Here is a 23043-nt window from a genome sequence, read left to right on the forward strand (position 1 = left end):
CTCAGTGTCGCTAGCTCTGTGACGCCTCTGAGTGTACGTCTATGTGGCCTTAATGCAGGAGTTTTTCACTGTAAACATCGTGGACCATGAGGACTGCACAGGCAGCATGGTAAAACTGTAATACTGTAGATTGCACAGAAATCCTAATTAGTTAATTAATAACCTAATTGTTATACATTCCTATGTTCCATAACATTGCACATGCCTTTAATGAACACTTAGCACCATGCAACCTGAAGATGAGGTGGCTCCTGAATGCATCAAAAGTTGAAACAGGCCGCCTGTAATGATTTTTTACATCAAGTGTGAGAGTCAATGAGAATCAGTGAGAAAAAGCCAGATGGTAGCTAACTTATATTGAATATGATCTTTTATATCTTTTTAGAGTTAAATATCAGGCTGGCATTTGATCATTTTTGTAGATTTAATCAATGCTGGCACTTATTACTAACACTAACTTTGGGAGACTGGGCTTTAATTTCCACCTTACAATAAACCGACGCCACTGCCGGTGACCTTATTATACCTCAGCTCCAGTTTAACCTTTTGATAACTGTACACACAGAATGTGAGGGGGGTATTTCAGCCTAGGTACTTAACAAGGCCTTGATGTCTGAGACTAGTGTACAGTAACATGATCAAAAACCTCAGCAGTGCAAATGAAGTGATGTCAGGAGTGCAGGCTTGGATTATTTTGGGCCTGACAGTTGTGATTCTCCAGGACTGTGTGGATCAATAACACTGTGTGATTGGGATTTTTGGAGGGCTATCCCGCCTCCCTATGTTTGTTCTGCTCAAAGACAAACAATAAGCACAGACTTCATGTCAGCCATTCAGTCGTGTCTGAGCGAGCCAGTCTTGGGTGAAGAGATGAACATGGTTTGAAGTTGTTAAAGGGTGAGATTGAGATGATGCTAGGTACAGTGGTGCATACCACCGGAGGTGGTAGGGTGTACAGTGGTGTGTCTCGGTCTGGCTGTAGCGCTCACTCTACTCCTCAGCAGTGTGAGACAGCTGCTTCTCATACAGGCTCAGGACATGATGCACAAACTGGTACTGCTCACACGTCTGGATCATCCCACCCCTGACAAACACACAGAAAGACACAATAATTCAGTTTAAAAAAAAAAAAAAAAGGTTTGCAATATCTTTTAGCCACACTAAAAGAAGTGGTTGTCAGTCAGTCCACCACTTTGGTCCTGACTGAAATATCTCAACGACTATCGGATGGATTACCATGGAATTTTGTACAGACATTCACGATCCCCAGAGGCTGAATCCTACTAACTGGTATGAACTCACTTGACATGTACTCACTTTGGTGATCCCCTGACTTTTCATGTAGTGCCATCATCAGGTAAACCTTTTAGTCTGTCCAATACTTTGATTTAATGTTAGCTGAGACTGAATACTTTGGCTATTTTTGTTTCAGTACAGCCGTTGCTACATTTTTGTATTATAGAGGCAGATTTTTCCACATTTTTGTTTCTATAAAAATTTTGTTGTTCCTGTAGCTGCTTATCTTAAATCTAGTCAAAACTGCACTAATGCCTCATACATATACAATATTTTTGTTTCTCTATACTGAAATTAAACTTGGTCACCATTTAACAGCTCCAGCAAAGAATAAAATGTTCATCGCAATATCTCAGACAGCCCATGCAACACAATAGACCATGACATTTTGACTTGCCAAACACAGGTGTAACTGATAACACTAATAATGGCTGCTTTCCATGTAGGTGTGCTACTCCGCATGCTGACCCATTGGGATGGCACCGTTACATCATGTTATTAGCTACATCTGTGCTTTTTCGACTATGACAAGTCAAATTTTGTGGGGAATATTTGCCTCATTAATATTCTGATGAAAACTGTTCACTACTATAAAGAGCACTAATTTTTGATTCAAAAAACTCTTGAATTATGTTACACAAGCTGTCTGAATAAATTATGTTTGCAAGTGTGAAATGATGGATTTAGTAATTTGGAAAAAGGTGTGATGACTGTATTTTGTCTCTGATGTTTGATGATTTGTTGGCTGTTGGTCATACATACATTCACTTTCACAAAAGTTTGGTTTTGGGGCAAACCCCACAGCAACTTAGCTTGTGATTTGTAGCTAAATCTACTCAAACTATGTCACCTGGGCTTTTATGCCAAGAGCTAAAGATAGACATGAGCAAGGGCTATGAATGTCTCACCTGTCCAGACGGAGCTGGCAGGTGGTTCTCAGGATGTCAACCACACCTTCAGTCCTCAGCTGCTTGCACAGGATGGAGGTGGCAATGAAGCAGCCAGTTCGACCAATTCCAGCACTGCAGAGAAAAAGTTGGAGGGGTGAAGGGGTGGAGGGTGGCGAAAAGAAAATGGATGGAATGGTGTATTGATTAGCACTGATCCCACTAATCGTAGGATGCTAAATTCTCCCTGGGGAAATCAGAAAGTGGCGGACTGCAAGTGGGCAAATGTTTTGCTCAGAGAAAGAGTGCCAAGTTGTTTCTACAGTAAAAAAAACACAGCAGTAAAAAAGATTCCTCTGAACTGGACAGTTTCCCCAATGCACTTTATTATAGGCCTTTTGAATCAGAGCCTTCTGAATACGTATTGAATGTCTTTAACAAGAATCCTCATTTGTTCTTATATCACATACAAGCTACTTTCGTACCTGCAGTGGACAATTATAGGGCCGCTGGAGGGTGGGGCTTCCTCCCGGGCCCTTTCCACTTCCTGTACCAGTTCCAGCAGGGGCGGGGCCTTGTCTGGGGTCTTCTGATCAGGCCACGAGGTGTACCAGTACTGCCGCAGACTGCGCTCCTCTCCCTCGCACTGGTGCAAACACAGAGTCACATGGACACATAGACAGGCATACAGGCATGATATACAGACGTGATCATGATGCACACACATGTACATGACACAGACAGAGTGAGAATATAATTGTGATCAGCCTGTTGCTCTGCATGTATATCCAAACTGTTACCTTGGTGTTAGTTGCTACGACAACAATGAAAGCAGAGCAAGACCGCAAAAAAGAGTAAGGGTTATAAAAAAGAGCTTACATAGTCTGATTCTCCCTTGCCTATGCTGTGCATAATCAAATCCATCAGCTGCCTCTATTACCTGAGTGTCAGTCTGACAATAATTAGTAATCCTACAGATAGACAACATAAACCGCAGGAGTTGAATAAACATCAAGCTGTTAACTCAGAGCACAGTTATATAATGATCCCCTGGTGCTCAGTAAGCAGATACAGGCTGCATTTACTGAATTATCATGTTTGGTTTGCTGAGTTCCCATGCCACCATGACCCCAAATTAAATATAAAGCAACCCATCAGGAACACATGAATGGAACTGAAAAGTACGGCTATATCAGAACGCTGAGTAAACATCGCCCAACAAACACATCTGTGGTGAGTCCGTACGCACCTTGACAGTCTGATGAAACAGTCTCATAAAAACATTTACTTTGGCAAAGCGAAAAACTTGGGTAGTGTTTGCTTGGTATGTCGAGAACCTAAGAACACAATCTGGCGCGATGGTAGACAAGTCTACACTTCAGTACTTCATGTTTTTATTACATGGTCTCATAGTAATCCTTAGATCAGGTGTGCAGACACATCCAGTCATCTGAAAACAGTATTTCAACACACACTCAGCCAGTTATCAACAGACATACTAGCAGCTAAGAGCAACTAATCCAACATGTGTTAAAGCGTTGGTTCACACAATTTCTTAAAAGATGTTCAGGGCTTTCACATTTCCTTTTATACAGTATATAGCCATGCAGATGATTTGAGTTTTATTTGTCAAGGTTTTGAGATATCCAATTTTGGTGATTTCTACTTTCACCCCAACACAATGGAAATGAAAGGAATTTCATTTATGTTGCTCAAAACATTTCAAATTTATTATATATTTTATGTATTTTGTATATACTAAATAAAAAAGTGGCTCTGTTGATCTCCTGGCTTTCACTCTAGCACCACCATTAGGTTCACATTTGTGGTTTTGAGTGAAATGTCTGAACAGCTATCGGATGGACTATCATGAAATTCGGTAGACACATGCTGTATATGTTCCCCTCAGGACTTTTCATCTAGCTCCATCATCAGGCCACATTTTTTATTGGTCCAATACTTTGATTTGTGACCATCACGTTCCTATCAACCTCAGCTTTGTGTTACATTGCTAATTACCAAATGTTAGCAGGCTAAAACGCTCAACGCAGACAGTGAACATGGTTAACGTTATAACTGCTTAACATCAGCATGTTAGCATTTTGATCATGTTCGCATGCTGATGTTAACATTTAGCTAAAAGCACTGCTTTGCTTTTAGCCTTACAGAGCTGCCAGCATGGCTGTAAACTCTTAGTTTTGCTTTAATACCAATTTCTGATGCACCTGAAATTCAATTCCATTTAACTCCAATGTATTCATAAATAAAACCCAAGCTATTTGCATAGCTAAATAACACTAGAGGTATATCAGAAAATTGTTTTGTGCGGTTTGTTTGGATTGACACTTAAAACTTGTTGATTTATGGAATGTGCACTAAATTCACATAGTAACTGTCTTTCTCATTTTTACCTTCAATGTAAACACCCTCAGACTGTAGTCATCCTCCTGGGATACCGTGACGACGGTGATCTCAATGCCCTCATGGGTCACAGTGTCCTCGGGCCAGTACTCTGCACATTTCTGCAAGACCAAATGGACACACAAATGGATATTTTTACCCATCCCATTATTAGCGTATCTGTGCATTTATCCATTATTGCATCCATCATCATCATCATCATCATCATCAACATCTTCATCTTGCATTTCGCCACACTGACCTCGTTTTTCTCCTCTAGGTTGGTGATCATCACAATGATTGGGCTTCTCTCCTGCCACACCATCCTCCAGAAATCTCCCACTGTATTCACAGTGGGACCCTGGGTGGCAATATATGCACGCTCCTCACCCCCATAACCCTGCACACACACACACACACACACACACACACACACACACACACACACGCACGCACACAAAACATGATCTAGTCATATACAGTTGTCTCTACTAATTTTAAGCAGGAAAAACTGAAAATACAGGGTCAGATCCATGGAGAACAAAAGTGACAGTTGCCACATTGCAGAGCAGTGCTGGGGCAAGATTTTGCTTATAAATGCACATATTTTCACTTACTTTAAGATAATTAGCATTGATGTAGGTGGTGAGGAAATCATCTTCATCCTGTGACTTCAAGATCACGCTGCTGTGTGTATCTGCAGGTGGGCAGCATGAGATTATCATGAGAAAGGGAGACAGATGGGTAGTAATTTAAAGGTGGGAAATAATAATTATGCACCTATATTGTATTACATACTACAGCTCGGTTTTATTACAAGATTGGTTCATGTATTTTTTTTGTCCTTTGTCTCAGTGTGAGTATCAACAATCTGTTGCACAGAGACAGACCTTTCCCAAACACATCTGAGCTAAATAGTAGATGAGTATGTGGAATTATTGAAGAGAAGCAGCATAAGAAAAGCTTCTTACAAAACATAACTTCATGATCTCCTTTTAGTGATTGCTGTAACTCATGTTGCAGCTGTACTCACTGGGCAAGATGGTTTTGTAGCGATTCTTTCTCACCAGCCCTGGGTAGTTGTACTCCTTAGGGTCTACAAAGTTCATGGGAGTTTCCTGCCGATGGACACAGAACAATGGGTGCAACAACAATCAGCCCTTGCAGAAATGGAGGGGAAGTTCTAGCCTTGTCTTCTACATGGCAACAAACATTATGAAATAATATCCAAGACATTAAGTCATCCGCCGCCTTTCACACTATACTGTTGCTGTCAAATTGTAAGTAACTGAAAGGCTATGGGCAAAATGTGTATGATCTTTAAATCACGTCTTTCTGCCTAGCAGAGGCTGGAATACTCTGGAGGTTTTCATATGCATATATGCCTATATCTCTCCTTCCTTCGCCCACTAACAGACTGTGGAAAAGCTTACGGGCGTGTGCTGGGTCTTTGTGCCCTTGTCTATGTTTGCGTCAGAGTACGTCTTTTCCGGTGAGTCCCTGCTCATCTCTGTAAATCTAAAGTGTGTAGGCGGGTGAGCCGTTGCTGCTGCTGCGCTCACGTAAAACTCAGCCTGCAGGCTCTGGTCATCCATGGCCCGTGTGTGTAGCCTGGCAGGGGTCAGGATGTGTGTTCCCTGTCGGAGGTACTCTTGGGCTGACTGGTCTCTAGGGGAGAGCTGGGCTCCATAGCCGTAGGGCTCAGTGCAGCCTGGTGTACACATGTCCAAAGTCAAGGAAACATTGGAGCCCCTCCTGTGTGATACAGAATCAGACAAATACATATAGACATACAGTATGTGTATACCCATCTGCTATGTGAAATACCTGTACAGACACAGATGCAGATATAAATGCAAACATCTTCTCTCATTCTAACCTCTCCTGAAGCCCCACAGGTGTAACAGTGAGGGTGGCAGCATCTCCCTCCGTCCTGGTGTCAGTGCCTATGTCAAAGACCGGTGTTTGGGGCACAGGGTCCAGGTCCAGTAGATCCTCCTGAGCGTCCGTCCACTCTGACAGGGTAAAAGAGGGCTGGCGGCTCACTGACTGACGACGATCACCAATGTCCCTCGATACCGTTCCAGATGACCGCAAGCCAGTGCCGTACCGCCACTTGCACGCCATGTGGACGACCTGAGGGAATGAAAAGAAGAAAGTAAGCAGTTTTTCCTCCTCAAACGTGCATCCATTTATCAGTTAATAAACTAATCAATCAACCCAGCGACCAGCCAACTTGCAAATTAAGAAACGAATGATGCAGTCAGTCTAGCTTCTGGGCTGTTGTGATGCTGTGTTTTGGCAGGGAAATGAGTGGTCTTTTTTACCATGATAACACAGATGGCCACACCGATGCCTGCAGTGCCCTGGATGATCCAGTTGTGCTGTTTGGTATTTACCACCTCCCTCATCAGCACCATGGACTGGCCAGTACAGAGAGAGTGGGACAGAGAGAGGAAAAGAAAGATAGACTCAGGCAACACTAGATGCATCACATCTTCTCTCTCTGAGGTCTCCATCCAAAACAAACTGAAACAGCTAGGTCGGATCCGGGACCGACACTTACGTCCATTCCAAAGATTGGGTGGCAGGGTAAGATGAAGCTAAGGTAGAAGTCGATGACCTGCAGGGCTTTGTAGATGGAAGAGAGTGGTCCGTTTCCTTCCATAACAAAAAACACCCAGTACCCCTGGGAGGAGAGAAAGAAGGACAGAAGGCAGACTGTCACAGCTCCAGTCATTCATGCACGAGTAATCAGGCAGCGCTGTGGCTGTTCTCAGGTGAAAAGCAAACAGAGAAGAAAAGAAGATGGCCTATTGCGCAGGCATAAAAAAATATGTAAATTGACCACATGCAGTCTGGTATCATAATTATGGCCGCATATACAAGGCTCTTTATTTATTTATTTTTTCATATGGTAATGTTGCACCTGTCCTGTTTTTTTTTTTTTTTTTTAATTAATCAAACATGAAGTCTAAAGAGACAGGGATAGGGAGAGCATAGGAATATTAACAGGGTGTCCAAAAAACCCAAAAAAGTCTTTTCTAACCCTGAATCAAGCACTTTAGAGAATATGACAATGTAACGATGCACATGAAAAGAAAATCTAAATGTAAAATTAAGGGTCAAGTTGAGAGATACCTAGTGCTCATGTGTGAAGCTGTAATTTGAATTGCTAATGTTGCAATTACACGACTGTAGATTTTTCAGTCCGGTCTACATTACATGCTGAGCTGGGAACCAAAGCTTGTGCAGGAAGAAAACCCCTCTAATTTAAAGAAGACAAATTACTGGAGATTTTGTTCACTTTTCACTTAATTTTTCTGGTTACAGCTGATGTCCATTCACATACCGTGACTTGGGAGACGACAAACAGTGCAGCCCAGCAATGAATCTCAATCACAAGAGCATACACTTTGTGCATGAACACTTCCTTGCCCTGTGGGCTCTGGCCCACTGTGGGTCCAGCCTTGCATTCTTGGAGTCTGTCCTTTTTAGGGGCTCTGTCGCCTATTTTCTCATTCTTTGTAGGCTCATCCAGCCAGACGGGGTCCTCGTCGGGCCTCAGGAAGATGGAGTCCTCGGTGTGGGAACGGGTGGAGCTGCTCAGCCGGCGGGTCATGATCCCCCTGTTAAATGAGGCGCCCTTGTGTTAAAGGTATTTGACGTGTCTTCCCTTTGTGATCACAAGGCTTTCACAGCAGATTCTGACTCATTTTTTTGACATTATAGTGTGTTTGCCTTGTTCATCTTTTTGAAAATCTACCAAATTAGTAAAAGATGAAGAGTGATCTTTAAGGAAAAGCACTGTTTAAGTGAGAAAAATAAACAGCGTGTGTTTTAATTGTTTCTTTATTCCCTTATAAACACACAAAAAGGCCAATACGGCCAGTGTTGTTTTAATGGTTTATGGGTTTTGGGACCTGTGACATGGTGTTAGATTATAAGAAACCTTGTGTGAGAAATATTTCACATGCAGACATACTGCACTTGGCCATTCAAACGTCTTGGTAAGTAATCATGTTTAATACTTTTTGTCTTTGTTGCTTTACTAATACGCATGCACATAAGAAAACTCTACAAAAATACATATTGATTTCCAGTTGAATGATGTGCTAGCTAGCTTGTGTGTGTGTGTGTGTGTGTGTGAGTGTGTGTGAGATTGTGTGTTTTTAAATGAGCGTGTATATGAAAGAAGGTTTATGTTTGTCCCACAGGCCTATTCAGATGTATAGCTAAGCGGCTTGGAGTGGCTCTCATCTCCGGAACCTCTTGTCTCGCTCAGATTGGGCTCTGTTGTGTTCGTGTATGTGTGTGTGTGTGTGTGTGTGTGTGTGTGTGTGTGTGTGTGTGTGTGTGTGTGTTTGAGAGATAGAGTGTGTTTGTATGTATGTGTATGAGAGAGAGAGAGAGAGAGAGAGAGAGAGACGCTCTATTGTGGAGAGATGAGTCAGGGGTAGCGTGTTTACAGCCCTGTCCGTCGCCTTGGCAACAGAGTGGCTCTCATCCCTCTCATCCGTCCTGAGCATTATCATCTACTGACAACACATACACACACAAACACACACACACACACACACACAAACATATCCTCTCTGTATCAGTCAGCAGTATATTCAAAGCCCTTTTCCGCCCTGCTCTTTTGTCCTTCAACCATTAATAAAGGTGTATTGTACATTTGGCTGATTACTGCCACGTGGTTTGTGTGGATGTGTGAACGCAGAGGCTTGTGAGAGTGGTGGTGTACTGTTAGCACACATATCATTTTTGTCTGAATGTGTTGCTGATGGCTTAATTTGTTGTGAGAAAGTTTGGAACAAGTTCCCATCAATGACTACCGACCAACACTGCACAAGAAAGGGATTTCCCGGTTGGCTTACTGGAATATTAAAAAACAATATAGCCAGACACATGTCTCACCTATGATAGATGGCAGGGAACTGGGGAGAGAGTCAGATCACATGATCAAGTTAAATCCTGTATCCTGTAGCAACCAGCTGTTGTCAGCCATTGTGCGGCAGAGTCGAATCTGAAGGACAGAAGACAAGAGCTAAACAGTGCATCTCATGTGTTCAGAATAAAAAAACAGGAGTTACAGGTAATTTACACACAATCCCAATTTTCTCCCCGAAATACTACAATAGAGACACCTTGTGACTCAAATACAACTGGTCACACTGAGACAGGGTTAGTAATCCAGTTTCATCTAAAGATGGATCAGAGTAGCAGCCTTGTCAGCTCCCAGCTGTGCTTTCATGAGCGGAGGATGGTGATATAAGGTGACACAGTAAACTGTCAATATTTCTTCCCCTCTCTTTCTTCCTCTTCCTCTGCCTCCATCCCCAAGAGGCAGGGACGATTCTAGCCAGACTAAGCAGACGCCCTCAGAAATACATTCAGATTGCTCCAGTCGAATCAGTATGCATGGAGTCAAGCCTGCTCTGCTCTTCCCTCCTCTCTTTCTGTGCCACTGGAACCTGCTGAACGAATGGGGTGAGCTCACCGGAATATGAGACCACACCAGTGTGTGTGTGTGTGTGTGTGTGCGCGTGTGTTTGAGTGCAGGTGTTGAGGTGTTGAACAGAGGGGAACTGCTTTGAGTCCATTTCTATCTCTCTTTGCTTGCTGCGAAGGTGGTTTTTTTTATAGTGATGACGCCAGGCCTGTAGCTACGGCAACGTGCATACATACAATGTACACGCACATATAGAGTATCACACACACACACGTGCGCACACGCACTGACACAAACACACGCACATAGATAGCGTTATATAAGAGAAACTGACAAAGTTCAGCGCCCTTCCGTTTTTAACAATGGATGGAAAGGTAGATGAGTGGATGGAGGGATGAATGGGAGGAAAAGCAGCTCTTTTTTTGTGAAGGTTGTCTGAAGCAGTGACGAAGTGAGGTTGGCGTTTTGGTAACTGTGGCAACCAACATACTGTAGCACACACACACACACACACACACACACACACACACACACACACACACACACACACACACACACACACACACACACATATACACAGACTGGTTCTACTATCCCTGTGGGGACATGGACCCATGGACTAAATGTCTAACTCCAGCCTTCCACCTGACCCTAACCTGAACCTAATTCTACCCTTAAAACCAAGTCTTAACCCTCAAAAAACAGTCTGTACCCATGGGGACCTCAATTTTTGTGCCCACGGTGACACGAGTCCCCACGAGTAAGTATGCATCCAGGTTAAAATCCCCAAAGAATATAAAAAGAAGTACACACACATACACACACACACACACACACAAACTTGTTCCACTATCCCAGTGGGGACACTCATTGACACAATGCATTCCCTAGCCCCTTACCCTAACCTAAACCTAAAACCCTAACCTAGAGTCTCTATGGGTTAGTGTGCATTCAGGTTAAAGTCCCAAACCAGGATATAAGAACAAGGACACATTCTCTCACGCACACACACACACACACACACGCACATATTTTGGCAACCACACTACATGAAAAATGAAAAACACAAACATACATCTGCACTGGGAGAGCAGTGACAATATTCAGGTTTGTCTAAAAAATTCTGCCTCTCTTTGCTCTTATTCTTTGAGGTAAATATCTTTGTTTTTCAGCCATTTCCTTTTGCGGCTCAGTGCTTGTTGGCAAACTGTCTGGTACATTTAGCCAGGGCTATAGCTAGGATTTAAAAATACTGAGGTCATGTGCCCCCCCCACCATCAGAATATTTTGACCAGACACCAAAAATAAACTCTTTAAAAATATATGTTTTTTCAGCTGTTAACCTTTCGTTCATATTGTCTGTTTTTTATATTCAAACATGCAGTATCAAACCTTTTTCTCACTACCAGAAATTCTAATGGGGAAATATTACATAATTTTTATTTATAGGTCTAAAGGTAGCAAAATTTATATATAAGGGACAAAAAATACTCGTATCAGAATATAAAATGTAACATCCCCCTAAACATCCAAAATAGCAAGAAAAAGTACTGAGGACATGATCTCAGTGTCCACAATGGTAACAACAGCCTTGCATTTAATAAACTGTTTTTCTCTTCTGTTTCCCCTTTGAGCTTCCAGCTTGTTAAAACTGCCTTATTTCACACTGTCACTGTGTGACAGTTTCATATATATTCAGCTGGTTCCAGCTCTTCATTCAAGCTTTAAGACGTTAACACTGACAAAAACATCAAACCAACACTTTTTGTGGCCACACAACTCCATTTAATGGAATTGTTTTGTCTTGTGCATCATTTATACACATTTCCCCCACATTTCAGCCTGATTTGACAGATTTGGTATCTTTGGATACTCAAGGATCTCTACTAAAATTTAAAATAAAGCTCAATGATGATGATTGTTACTAATACACAGAAAGTGGTAAAAAGATGTCTGTTTTTTTAGCTTATACACAATGCACAGTGGGAGTGACTGACAATAACTAAATGCAATGGAAAGTTGAATATTTTAGCAGACTTAAATAAAACACCTTCAACAGTCTAATGATCAATGAACATCAATTAGCAATAACATTTCTATTTAAACACAGTGTTTTTTGAAGCATGTACAAACATGCCACATGGATTCATGAAAAATAAGTCAAACTTGACAGCTGATTCAGCCTCATTCCTCACTGAAGGTCTACTGTCTTTGGGTCTTTACAAACACCACCCCCTCAGTCTTCAAATAGAGTATGTGCGTAGTGTTTCCATTGATCTGCGTCCATTCAAAGCCTCCAACATCCAGCTGAGTTTAAACAGAGCCATACAATAAACCTGTGGCCTCTGTCCCAGGAGAACCACAGTAACATGAATATACTGTAGACAGTTGTGTAAAGCTTTTTCCTGCAGTCAGGAACAAGGGGAGCTAATGCAGCTTCGTGTTTTCGTGTTCTTATGGTGACAGCTGGCTCACGTTTTAATGGATATTCCTGATGCCTCCTGTGTCTCCGTCTGGAAAGATAATGTGTTCAAATCTGCTTTTCTGCTCCATTTTTAAAATGTTCAGCATTTTTTTTGCTTTGTCTGACGTGTCCTCATCATTACAGCAAAATCTCTGTAATACTAGAGCAGCATTTCCTGTCTCCAGGTGAACCAAAGCACATGATGAGTGAAGTATAGAGCGTGTTGTTGAAGTGCTCATGTGGCGGGGAGACAAGGTAAGAGGAAGCTCTTACTGAAAGTGATGATGGGATGGTAACGTGAGATAAAGTCACGAGGGCCAAGACCTGCCTCATGAACCTTTTTCTCCCATACACACACTCGCTCAGATAAAATCTTGATATTAATACACACATAAGCTCAAAATGACCTTACAATTAAATAACCAGCAAGCCTGCAGCTTCCTCCCGTATATCACGGAGACAGATAATCAATCAGCTCTACTGTTTACATACACTCCCACAATCTCTTGCAGCAGCTCCAGGGGGCATTTCAAAGAGAAATCTCATCCAAATCTCAACACACATATAAACTTACAATTCATCCTAAGCTATACTGCGTAAATAATTGAAATATGCTGCATAGCAAATTGGTTTAAAGGCTACTGGAGATAAATCTGGATTCCCTATGACAAAGGATTGTGTTACATGATTGCACTGCATCAGAACACCAATGCAGGAATGGTATTCTCTGGCAGTCATTCATATTAAGACAAAACACCATTCATATCACGTACATGGCTACGGTGAGCTAGAGCGACCACACAGTGCAGAGCTGGATGGATTAGTAATGAATCACCCAGGGAGGTGGACTGTTGCATCTGTCTCTGGTAACTCCCACATTCTCACACACACATGATACAACACCGAGGAAATCAAGCTTCGAATAATAATAGAGGAGAGCAGAAACACACTGTTAATGACAGAGAATAACAAAAAACCAACCTGTTGGCAAATGATCAGTTTTAATAATCTGAGAAAAAAACACACACATCACACATTCCTACCTTTTTACAGCCAGGAAAGCAAATCAGCCATATGAACCCTGGGGCGCTTTGCTAAGGAATCGGTATTCACCTCATGTCGCACAGCCACGGAGGGGGAAAGAGGGAGAGACAGAGGGAGGAGGGGAGGGCTGGAACAGTCGCTCACCCAGAACCTCAAGTCTGGTTAGGATAAGTCCTCTTACCTGGCTGAGCCCGTCTTCACATCGCCATCTGCTGCTCTGCTCCCTCTGAGCCAAAGACCTGGAGCCAAAAACCAAGAAGCTCGCCAATCCCTTTACTGCCCCTCTGTCTGGGAGAAGAATGAGTGTGTTTGAATGGAAGAAGGAGACAGACCGACAGTGAGAGGCAGAGAGAGGCAAAGGATGTGTGTGAGGTTAGGAAAGGCAGAATCTACAAATCTGTGTTTGTGTGTCTGTGCGTGGAAGAGAGATAGAGGTTTAAAAGTCTGATTGGTTTTCTTTTGTTTGTATCCTAGAGGAGAGAGAGATCCACAGGCGGCAGCCTGGTCTAGGTATATGCAGCAAGAGGCTGTACGGTAGCCTTGGCAACAGAGCCAGAATGAGGTAGAGCAAGCAAGGGAACGAGAGAGAGAGAGAGAGAGAGAGAGAGAGAGAGAGAGAGAGAGAGAGATACTCAGTGTGTGTATGTGTGTGTATTAATCACATTCTGGGGACATAAATCTGTTCATATAGTCACATTACGAGAACTCAACTCCAAGGGTTAAAGGATAAGGCTGGTGATATTCAATATTGTAATTATTGTCAACAAACCCCACAATATGTCAAACCAGCAACAAATGTATAACTCACAGTTATGGTGTCGCCAAGAGGCTGATGCACTGTGGCTAATTCCTCTGTGCCATAGACTTTTTTTGTTTTCAAGAAACAATTATAAACACAAATGAGCCACAGAGCTGCACTGGGTGACATTTTCCTTCATTACAATGAACATGGGCACTGTAGTTTATTTTGAGTCAATCCCTCATACACTGTCCTACTGCCGTAAATACTCACCGAATGTGTATTAATCCACGACTGAAAATAGTTCTCAAAAAAATACACTATTTACTCCTGTTTGAGTAACATTTGCTAAAAACTACACTGCCCAACTGTTCAAGGAAATTATTTAGCCTTTTTTTTTTAAAAATGAAAGAATATATTTATTACCAGTTTTTAAAGGTGTTTTTATTCACAAGGAACCAATGTGGGATTTGTGAGAAACAGACTGGATAAGAATGTTGAAGAGCATTAAGAGATGGACTAACGCGTTGTTGGTTTTGGTCTTTTCATGAGAAAAATATGGAATATTTTCAGCTTTATCTTGTAAGGTAAGTCTAGAATAAATCTAAGTCAAATCAATGTCCCCCTAAGTGACAAAAACATGTTTGTGTGTGTGTAGGTAATGGGGGGGGGGTCGGATCATAACACATCACTGAGCAGTGAACACCCCCCACTGTCACCTCCTCTGCTTTCAAGCTGTGGGCTCTGTCACCCACCTCTCTCACCCTGTTTCTCACTCATCTTGATCACCCCTGACCCCCACCCTCGCGATTCATCATCACCCAGGTCTATACTCTTTTTCCGGTCTCCATAGTTTTTGTCATCCCCATGTTCTCGCTGCTCTTGCTTATCCTCTCGCTTCTCTCCCTCTCGCTTCCTACACTCTAGCCCTCCCACTCTGCTCCTCTCTCTCTCTCACTCTCTCTCTCCTTACAACCTACTGTCATTTCTTGTCTCTCCCCCCTTTAGTGTGTTGCATTCCCTTTCTCCCTCCTTCCTGTCTTGCCATATGGTAGCCTTTCCCTGTCAGCTCTTTGAACTGACCAGCAGAAAACAGCCACTATCTGTTCAACACAAATACTGGGGGAGCACAAACACTACGTCAATTTTTTTTTTTTTAATTCAAATTTGCTTTATTGGCACGACAATAGAGCATTGCCAAAGAAGGTTGTGTAATGTTTACATTGTAAGTATAATAATTCTGACGGTAAGATAAAAAGACAAAAAAACAGTATGCACATTACTACACTGTAAAATATATACTATACTATAGTGTAAATCAGTATACAGTAATGAAAGAAACACAAATCCTTTAAAACTGAAATAAAAGACTTTTTGGCCACTTGGGGGCAGCAGAAACAAGCTGTAAACACAACACAGTAGGGCTGTAAACTAATTCTAATATTTAGAATATTCTAAAATCAAATTGTAATGAAAAAAAAACCCAACAGACATTCGATTGTGAAAATGAATATTCAATTGTGGAAAAAAAGCACCACTACCAAGGCTGTCTGCCTTGCAAGTCCTTGCACGGGCCTGGGCCACTGCACCGAATACACTGTATGACGGATGAGAGTTACACAATGTCAATTTCATTGATTAAAAAATTAAAAGTAGGTCAAGCAACTAAATCAACAACTACCATGTAGTAATGATAGCAGAGAGTTTACAACCCAAACTGAGGTTGTAAGAGAGTGATTTGCGCACTGAGCGATCTAAAGCGCCTCTTTTGGAAATACTGATGATTTTGGTCGGCAGACAGCAAAATTGTGGAACCTAGAGATATAGTCATAGGCAAACTATGTAAGCTACAGTTAGGGTTTTTGGAGCTTTTTTACTGTCTGCTGTGTCAAAATAAAGCTGATGAGAGTGGAAGGACTGAACAATACATGTTTCAGTCAGTCAAGTTTCAGGCAGCAAACCAAAACAATGGGCTGAAAGACCCTAAAAGCTCCATTGAGCTGAGGGGAACTGAAGACTTGGGTGATAATTCTCTGTGACTCAGAGTTAACTTCAATGCTATCTAGCACTGAACAGACAATACCAAGTGGCAAACTATCAGGGAACCTTGAGTGACCAGAAATTGAGAAAGACATTAATTCAGTTCAGACTGAGTGACCACAACCTGGAAATATCCTTATCCTTATCCCTCATGTTCATATGAAAAATATATAGCTAGTGCCAACATCTGGTTAGCTTAGCAAATGGCAATCTTGGGGACACAGGGTGAGACAGCTAGCCTGGCTCAAGGTAAAGAAATAGCATATAATACCCTGTAAAACCACAACGTGTCATTTTTACACTTCATTTTTTTATAGATCAAACAGACAAGATTTAAGGTGATAATTATTGAGTTTCAAAGCTGCTGGTAAGTGGATTTTGTTAATTTTGGACACAGCAAGGATGGCTGTCTCCAGTCTTAACGTTAATATTAACATAACGACATGAGAGTAGTGTTGATCTTCTGAAGTTAGTTAGTTATTCCACTAAGCTTTTAATAGTGACACAGGTCAAATCATACATACAGATTATGAGGGTATTTGCCTATGTTGGTTTGAAAAATCACTAATAATGATTCCAGTGTGTCGGTGTTTTGGTTTTAAACACCTATCTGGCTAAGGTTTTGTGGATGTTTACACAACTCACTGATTCTTATAAAAAAAAAAAACTGACTGCACTGTAACAACAATATGAAGCTGCACTTAGTTCCCTTCAAAATCCTCTTGATTTTTTAACTTATCTTTTTTCTTTAATATTTTATCCATTAGAATCAAAGACAATTGCTGACTGCATCTGATCTTATTGCACATGCTTTCTCCATCTCTGTCTCTCTCTCTCTCATCCCTCCTTCTTCACTATTTATGACCCACTTCAGAGGCCTCTCCTCTCCGCCTATCTATCTCTCCCACACATCCTCGCCTTCCCCACATCACTCCAATCAACTAAATGAACTCCTCTGTCCTTCTTTATCTTTTCCTCCTGATCCCTTTTTAAAATGAGCTCACCTCGACACACAAACACACACACAAGGTCATTATCACACAGTACAGGGAGTGTAAAAGCATCATCTAACCTAATTAATGATACAGGAAAAGAGGCAGATATCCAGTGGCCTTGAGCTGTCTGGTTCCCTAAGAGCTACACTGAAAAAAATCAAACTGTTACATGACTTCCTCATTTTCTCTCGCTGAGAGACACTGGCAGATTTTTTCCAAGCCATTTTACTTTAATGTGATATTTGAATTAAGGTTCATTCAGTATGGGGAGAAGAATGAATAGAAGTTGAAGAATAGTTACTTATATATGAATCTGTTTGTATAACAATGAGACGATGGAGGAGCAGCATTCCTCTGGTAACAAATGGAGGCATCTAGTGGTCCTAATGGCTCACTGCTGGTATCTTTATAAATGACAAGGAGCCAGCTGAGTCTTATTAATACATGCCTCTGAAGTGATATTTAGCCTGGTGAGTTTTAACAAGTTAATTATTTTTAAAGCCTTCCTGCCTGTTACCAAACCGATGCCAATCTCAGATTTGACTGTGACTCATCATGTCCCATCCAGATGAAGACGGCAGCTTCCAGCCTGCCTATCTGGAGCCATAAAAGGTCCAACACAGGCAAGCAGCTAATCTTGCTGCACATTTGCATTGGGGGAAATCAGGGAGCAGTAAAGTGTTCATCTGATGACCGCAGGCTGTCACATTATTTCCTGGAATGCTAAATGAAATAAAGTGCAGGTTCAAGCAAAATACAAATAAGGCATCGCACTTAAAATGAAAATGCCATTCCTTGTCACTGAAACGATGGTAACACCAGTTACCACTTATGTACACCTTTGCATTTGCCAATCAAAAAGGAACAAATCAAAAACTAATGAAAGAGGGACTCAACTGATTTACACATAAAGGTCAGTTTACGGATCTGGTCATGAGAAGCACAACTGAGGCTGTGAAACACTTGCAGAGTCCAGTTGTACTGGAGGGAACGTTCTAAAATAAGAAACTGTAAAAACGGGCATGTAGAGTTTAAAAAATATGGGCTTTTATCAGACAGGGAGGGTCTAACAGACAGATGTTTTTGGTTGCATTATGGGGAATGTGGGATCCAGTTGTTTTTTTTTTTAAGCTCGATCAATGGTAGGGAATAAAAGTCAGGATATCTTGGCCTCTGCTGCTTTGAAATCTATTTAAAATCTATGTCATATGAGCCCAACTTCCAATTTCATTGAAGTGCAATGCTGAATTGCTGGAGTGCTCCTTTAATGAATAGCTGACAAGCTCTTTCTGAACACCTAATGATGCATCTCATTCCCAGTAGCAGCTGCTGGTCAGTTCGGTGGCATGACCTCCGCTTTACTTGAGGGGACACAAAATAAGAAGTAATATGTGATATGATGCTTAGAATTTCTTATGGGTTAAAAGCTGAGTAAAAGTGTTCATTATGCAAATTCACATATAAGTAATCATTAGAAAGTGGTTCAATAACACAGCATCGAGGCATCTGCTCTTAAATAACTCATCATTATCTATTACTGTATGTAGTTGCTGATTCAGAGTCATTCAGTGAATCTGGCACTTGCTATTACTCCTCGCTCTTTTCACGGTAACCACTCCAGATTTGGTGTCCCTTATGTTAAAATGTTACCATTACAAACAAATGAGACCATTCTCAATACTCTGTTCAGACAAATAATTTGAGGTTGAGGTTTGAGGTTTTGCATACTTGAACTAAAATGAAAGTAAATAGTCAGAAAGTAGTAGTCGGTAGTCCTGACATTGCCTGTGGCTTTACGCAAAATACTTTCACAGGTCTCTGTCACATGTGGACCACATGTAGTTACATACTAGACTATCGTGGCTACAAAGGGAAGGAAATAGAACATCAGTAAATGTCTGGCCCATGATTATTATGCCAGTTACATGCATGCATGAGTGTGTGTATTAGAGGATTAATACCGGGTCTCAGTTTACCTGTGTTTACGTGATGTATTGTAAATGACTCAAAAGTTTATGTGTTGTCTCTGAGTGAATGAGTGTAAGTTTGTGTGTGCTTGCTAGGCCAACAGTGTACATACAGTAGGATACTAAACGCGCAATATTTATTTTAGGTATCCTGCTACGGTGACTGTATGTGCGGTTTTGTGACAGAGAGAGAAGAGCGAGAGTCTATCTGAGACTAATCTGGGAAGCCATAAATACTGGGAAATCAGATGTCTTTAATAGAGATTTTAATGGAGCATGCAGAGGTAATGTCTTTCCACTGCATCTCCGCCCTCGCTGCAGGGCTCTGTCACAGCGACCTCCCCGTGCCACTGCCGTTTGTAACCTCTTTTCAACATTGTGTGATCCCTTCGAGGGACTTCAGATTGGATAGTTTCAAATGCTAGATTGGCAGTCACTGTTTACTCCCGTCTGCAAATCTAAACAACAAGCTCTGACAGCGAAGACTTAAACAAACATGTTCATGGGTCACGGCGGCAATTATCACCATTTACCCAACATAAACAAAGAAATGACAGTAATGCAGATGGGGAGATAAAGAGTGGACTTACAGTAGGAGTATCCTGCTCTGATAGTGGCTGTGACTTTTTTTTTTTTTTTGCACAAGCATAATTAGAAACTTTCTGTTTTCCCCCAAAGTACACACAAATATAAAGGAAAACAGGCCTTGTCTGCGCTTTACTGTGACAAGGTACAGTCAAACAGAGGGGGTGTGATTCATGCTTCTGTAATGTGTAAAGGCTCTGTAGCTCTGTAGAGTTAAGAGTTAGAAATGAACGTGTTTAGCTTGTGAGAGCGAGAAGAAGCCAGAAAGAGAGAGGGCGGGTGGTAGTGGGGGAAGTGCAGAAGTAGGCCTACAGCTACTGTGTATGAGGAGGAGTGGGGTCACTGATAGGGCAGCATCAACACGGACAGTTCTGTAGATCAGCAGTTACCAGCCTATTATTTTTACAAAGCAGTAATATTTTCACAAAATTGAACTGATGTTTAAGCCAACTTTCTCAACGGTTAAATACTTTCAGCCAACCATTTCAAGCATTTAACTGATACATTCAGCGTTAGCTCTTTTAATCCGTTACTTTTAGCAACCTGTTGTAGCCATTTATCTATTACTTTTAGCTGACTATTCGAATCATTTATCTATGACCTTTCGCTGCTCGAGATGATATGATTAATTGTATTAATATCTATGCTGTAATGTTTTACGGGTTATAAAATAGGTCTGAGGTTCACTTTTTCTTGTCCTGAACACTTGAGAATTAGATAAAAATGTGGCCTGTTATTTTAACCATGATGAGCGTTCTGCACCCAGCAATTGAGTCTCCATGGAAGCTCCATCACAACTCTCCATAAAACTCACAGTATGGATCCTGTCAGACTGGATCATGAACTCTTTATTAAAAAACACAACCAGAGTGTCTGCGCCTGTCAGAGGTGAAAGTTATGATGTTGAGGGTAGCCTTTTTTTAGTTAATTCTCAATTGAACCAAGGGCACCAACAACCTCAAATAGAAAAAAAAACAAAAAACATTACAAATACATAATAATGCTATACATTTAAATGTCTTGCAAATTGAGGACAGAGTAGGTTGACTGTGTTGAAGTCTGCAGAAAATGTATCCAAATGCTGTCTTGAAGCAAAGAGTTTTTTAAACAAGAAGTTATTACCTCAGTGTTTAATTTCACTAGTTTTAATGTGTGTCAGGAGTCTCAGTCCATCACAGTCATCCCACTTCAGGCTACTCCTCCTTCACAGTTCTCTTGTATCTGTCCCACTTATGGGATACAGTATATTGCAACATTATTCAACAAACGCCAAAAGGTTTCTACACATGCTCTTACCAAAGCCACAAAGAAGACTTGTTAGTTCAATTCCAGCAGTCATGAATGTAGAATGTATGGAGAAAGAAAATTCATTGGGTATTTCTTTGGGCGTTTTCCTTGGAAAAAGTATCTCAATTGGCAGCAGATTTTGTGAACAAACTTCATACACTGCATTCAGAGAATTATGATTTTATCACACAGATAGCTGCGGATAAGTGGAGTTCACTTGGTTTGGGACCATCTAAGAACATCCTCCAGTCGACCCATACTGTGAAAAAAGTTAAGAAAATCAGTTTGTGTCTGATGTCAAGGTGAGAAATTGTTACAGTACCTTTACATGTGATCAATGACTCAGAAAGGAAAACTTAACTTATTTCTTTCTCATGTACTTAATGGCCTCCTGAATAGCTCTTACTAAAAACTGTGCTAGCCTACATGTACAGAAAATGTGTGCATGTCCTCTTACAATTAAAAAAAAAAACCCAAAATGTCTTTTACTTATTGTACGCATTCTTCAACTGAAAGACTTTTTAAAATCTCTGATTAACACCTCCAGTTTGAGTTTGTGGCTGATGGCCATTGTAAATATGTACATACACTACCAGTCAAAAGTTTTAGAACAACTCCATTTTTCCAGTTGTTACTGAATTTACATAATGTGATGTCTCGGTGTACTCTGAAATTAAAGCATAGAACAAATAAACAAAAGATTTAAAAAAAAAAAAAAAAAAAAGCATCATGGAGTCTTAAATCCTAAATTTAATCTAAATTTTTGACACTACAATGAAACATTGTTTGGAAAGTTCGTCCCAACACTGTTGCAAAGGTTCCCACAAATGCGTTGCACCTGCAGGTGGCTTTGCGTTCACCTTCTGTCCAGTTCATCCCAAACCAGCTCCATGGGGTTTAAGTCTGGAGACTGTGCTGCCCCTCCACCATGTGAAGCCACCGTCTATTTATGCTCTTCAAATGTTTTGGGTCATTATGTTGCTGTAGGATGAACCTTTTTCTCAGCATTCTGATAGCAACATACAGTGCCACTTCCTGCAGATCAGTAACGATGCATCAGAGAGTGTTGTAACACAGTTTGTTCCTACACTGCCTTTGTACAGACAGGTTTCGAAAGTAATCAACAAAAGGTGGGGCACCTGTAGGAATTGTTACCAGCCGCGAAAGCGTGGTATTGTTTTCACCTTGTGAGTCTGTGAGTCTGTGTGTGTGTGTGTGTGTGTGTGTGTGTGTGTGTGTGTGTGTGTGTGTGTGTGGTCCTGGAGATACCTACTGTAGCAGGAACTACCAGAGAGGCAGTTTGAGTACTCTGGAAGGTGTTTATATGAATGTATGTCTGTCTGTCTTTGGACACTACGATAGCATCACAACCATGCAAGATGCAAGATGGAGTCACGAAACTTTACAGGTGCGTAGCGGAGATCAAAATGAGGGGCGAGTTTTGAGATGGTTGTGGTCCGAGCAAGGACAACGGAAGTAGGAGTAGGGGGTTGGAAGTAGGGAAGGGGTCAATTTACATGATTTTTCATGATCTAAAGTCTCTTTGGTTTTTCTTGTTTTTTTACCTTGTGCAGTTAGCGCTTACCTTTGTACCATTTAAGGTTATTCACTGGACTTGGACTGCTGTAATTTCAATAAAAATTGGAAATGGGGGTATTCTGAAAGTTTTGACTGGAAGTGTATTTTGGCTCAATAAGGAAGTTCCTCCATTGTCTTCATTATTTGGTCTGGAACTTGAAATGCTTTGGTTTCTTTCCTGATTATAACTTCTTTCAAGGAGAACAAACATTCAAAGGACCACCTTTGCAGACTGATGTTTGAATTTGAACTGGGTCAATTATGTGTCTCCTTTTTCTTCTCTTTGAAGTGCTTTCCAACTACACT

The 23043-nt window shown here is 41.3% G+C and overlaps 1 protein-coding gene across 1 annotated transcript; it reads right to left on the reverse strand.

Annotated features, from left to right (window-relative positions):
• Positions 1-844: 844 nt before the first annotated feature.
• On the reverse strand, positions 845-8205 carry ptpn5 (protein tyrosine phosphatase non-receptor type 5). Its single transcript, XM_040133492.1, has 12 exons — positions 7936-8205; positions 7150-7272; positions 6911-7006; positions 6463-6719; positions 6146-6338; positions 5617-5701; positions 5201-5280; positions 4846-4983; positions 4595-4705; positions 2669-2829; positions 2205-2318; positions 845-1084 (listed from the first exon to the last, which is right to left on the reverse strand). The coding sequence occupies exons 1-12, from the start codon at positions 8203-8205 to the stop codon at positions 991-993; spliced, it is 1722 nt and encodes a 573-aa protein (XP_039989426.1). The 3' UTR covers positions 845-990.
• Between the last annotated feature and the right edge of the window lie 14838 nt (positions 8206-23043).

Source organism: Xiphias gladius, chromosome 8 (assembly GCF_016859285.1).
Source record: "Xiphias gladius isolate SHS-SW01 ecotype Sanya breed wild chromosome 8, ASM1685928v1, whole genome shotgun sequence".
NCBI classification, from domain to species: domain Eukaryota; kingdom Metazoa; phylum Chordata; class Actinopteri; order Istiophoriformes; family Xiphiidae; genus Xiphias; species Xiphias gladius.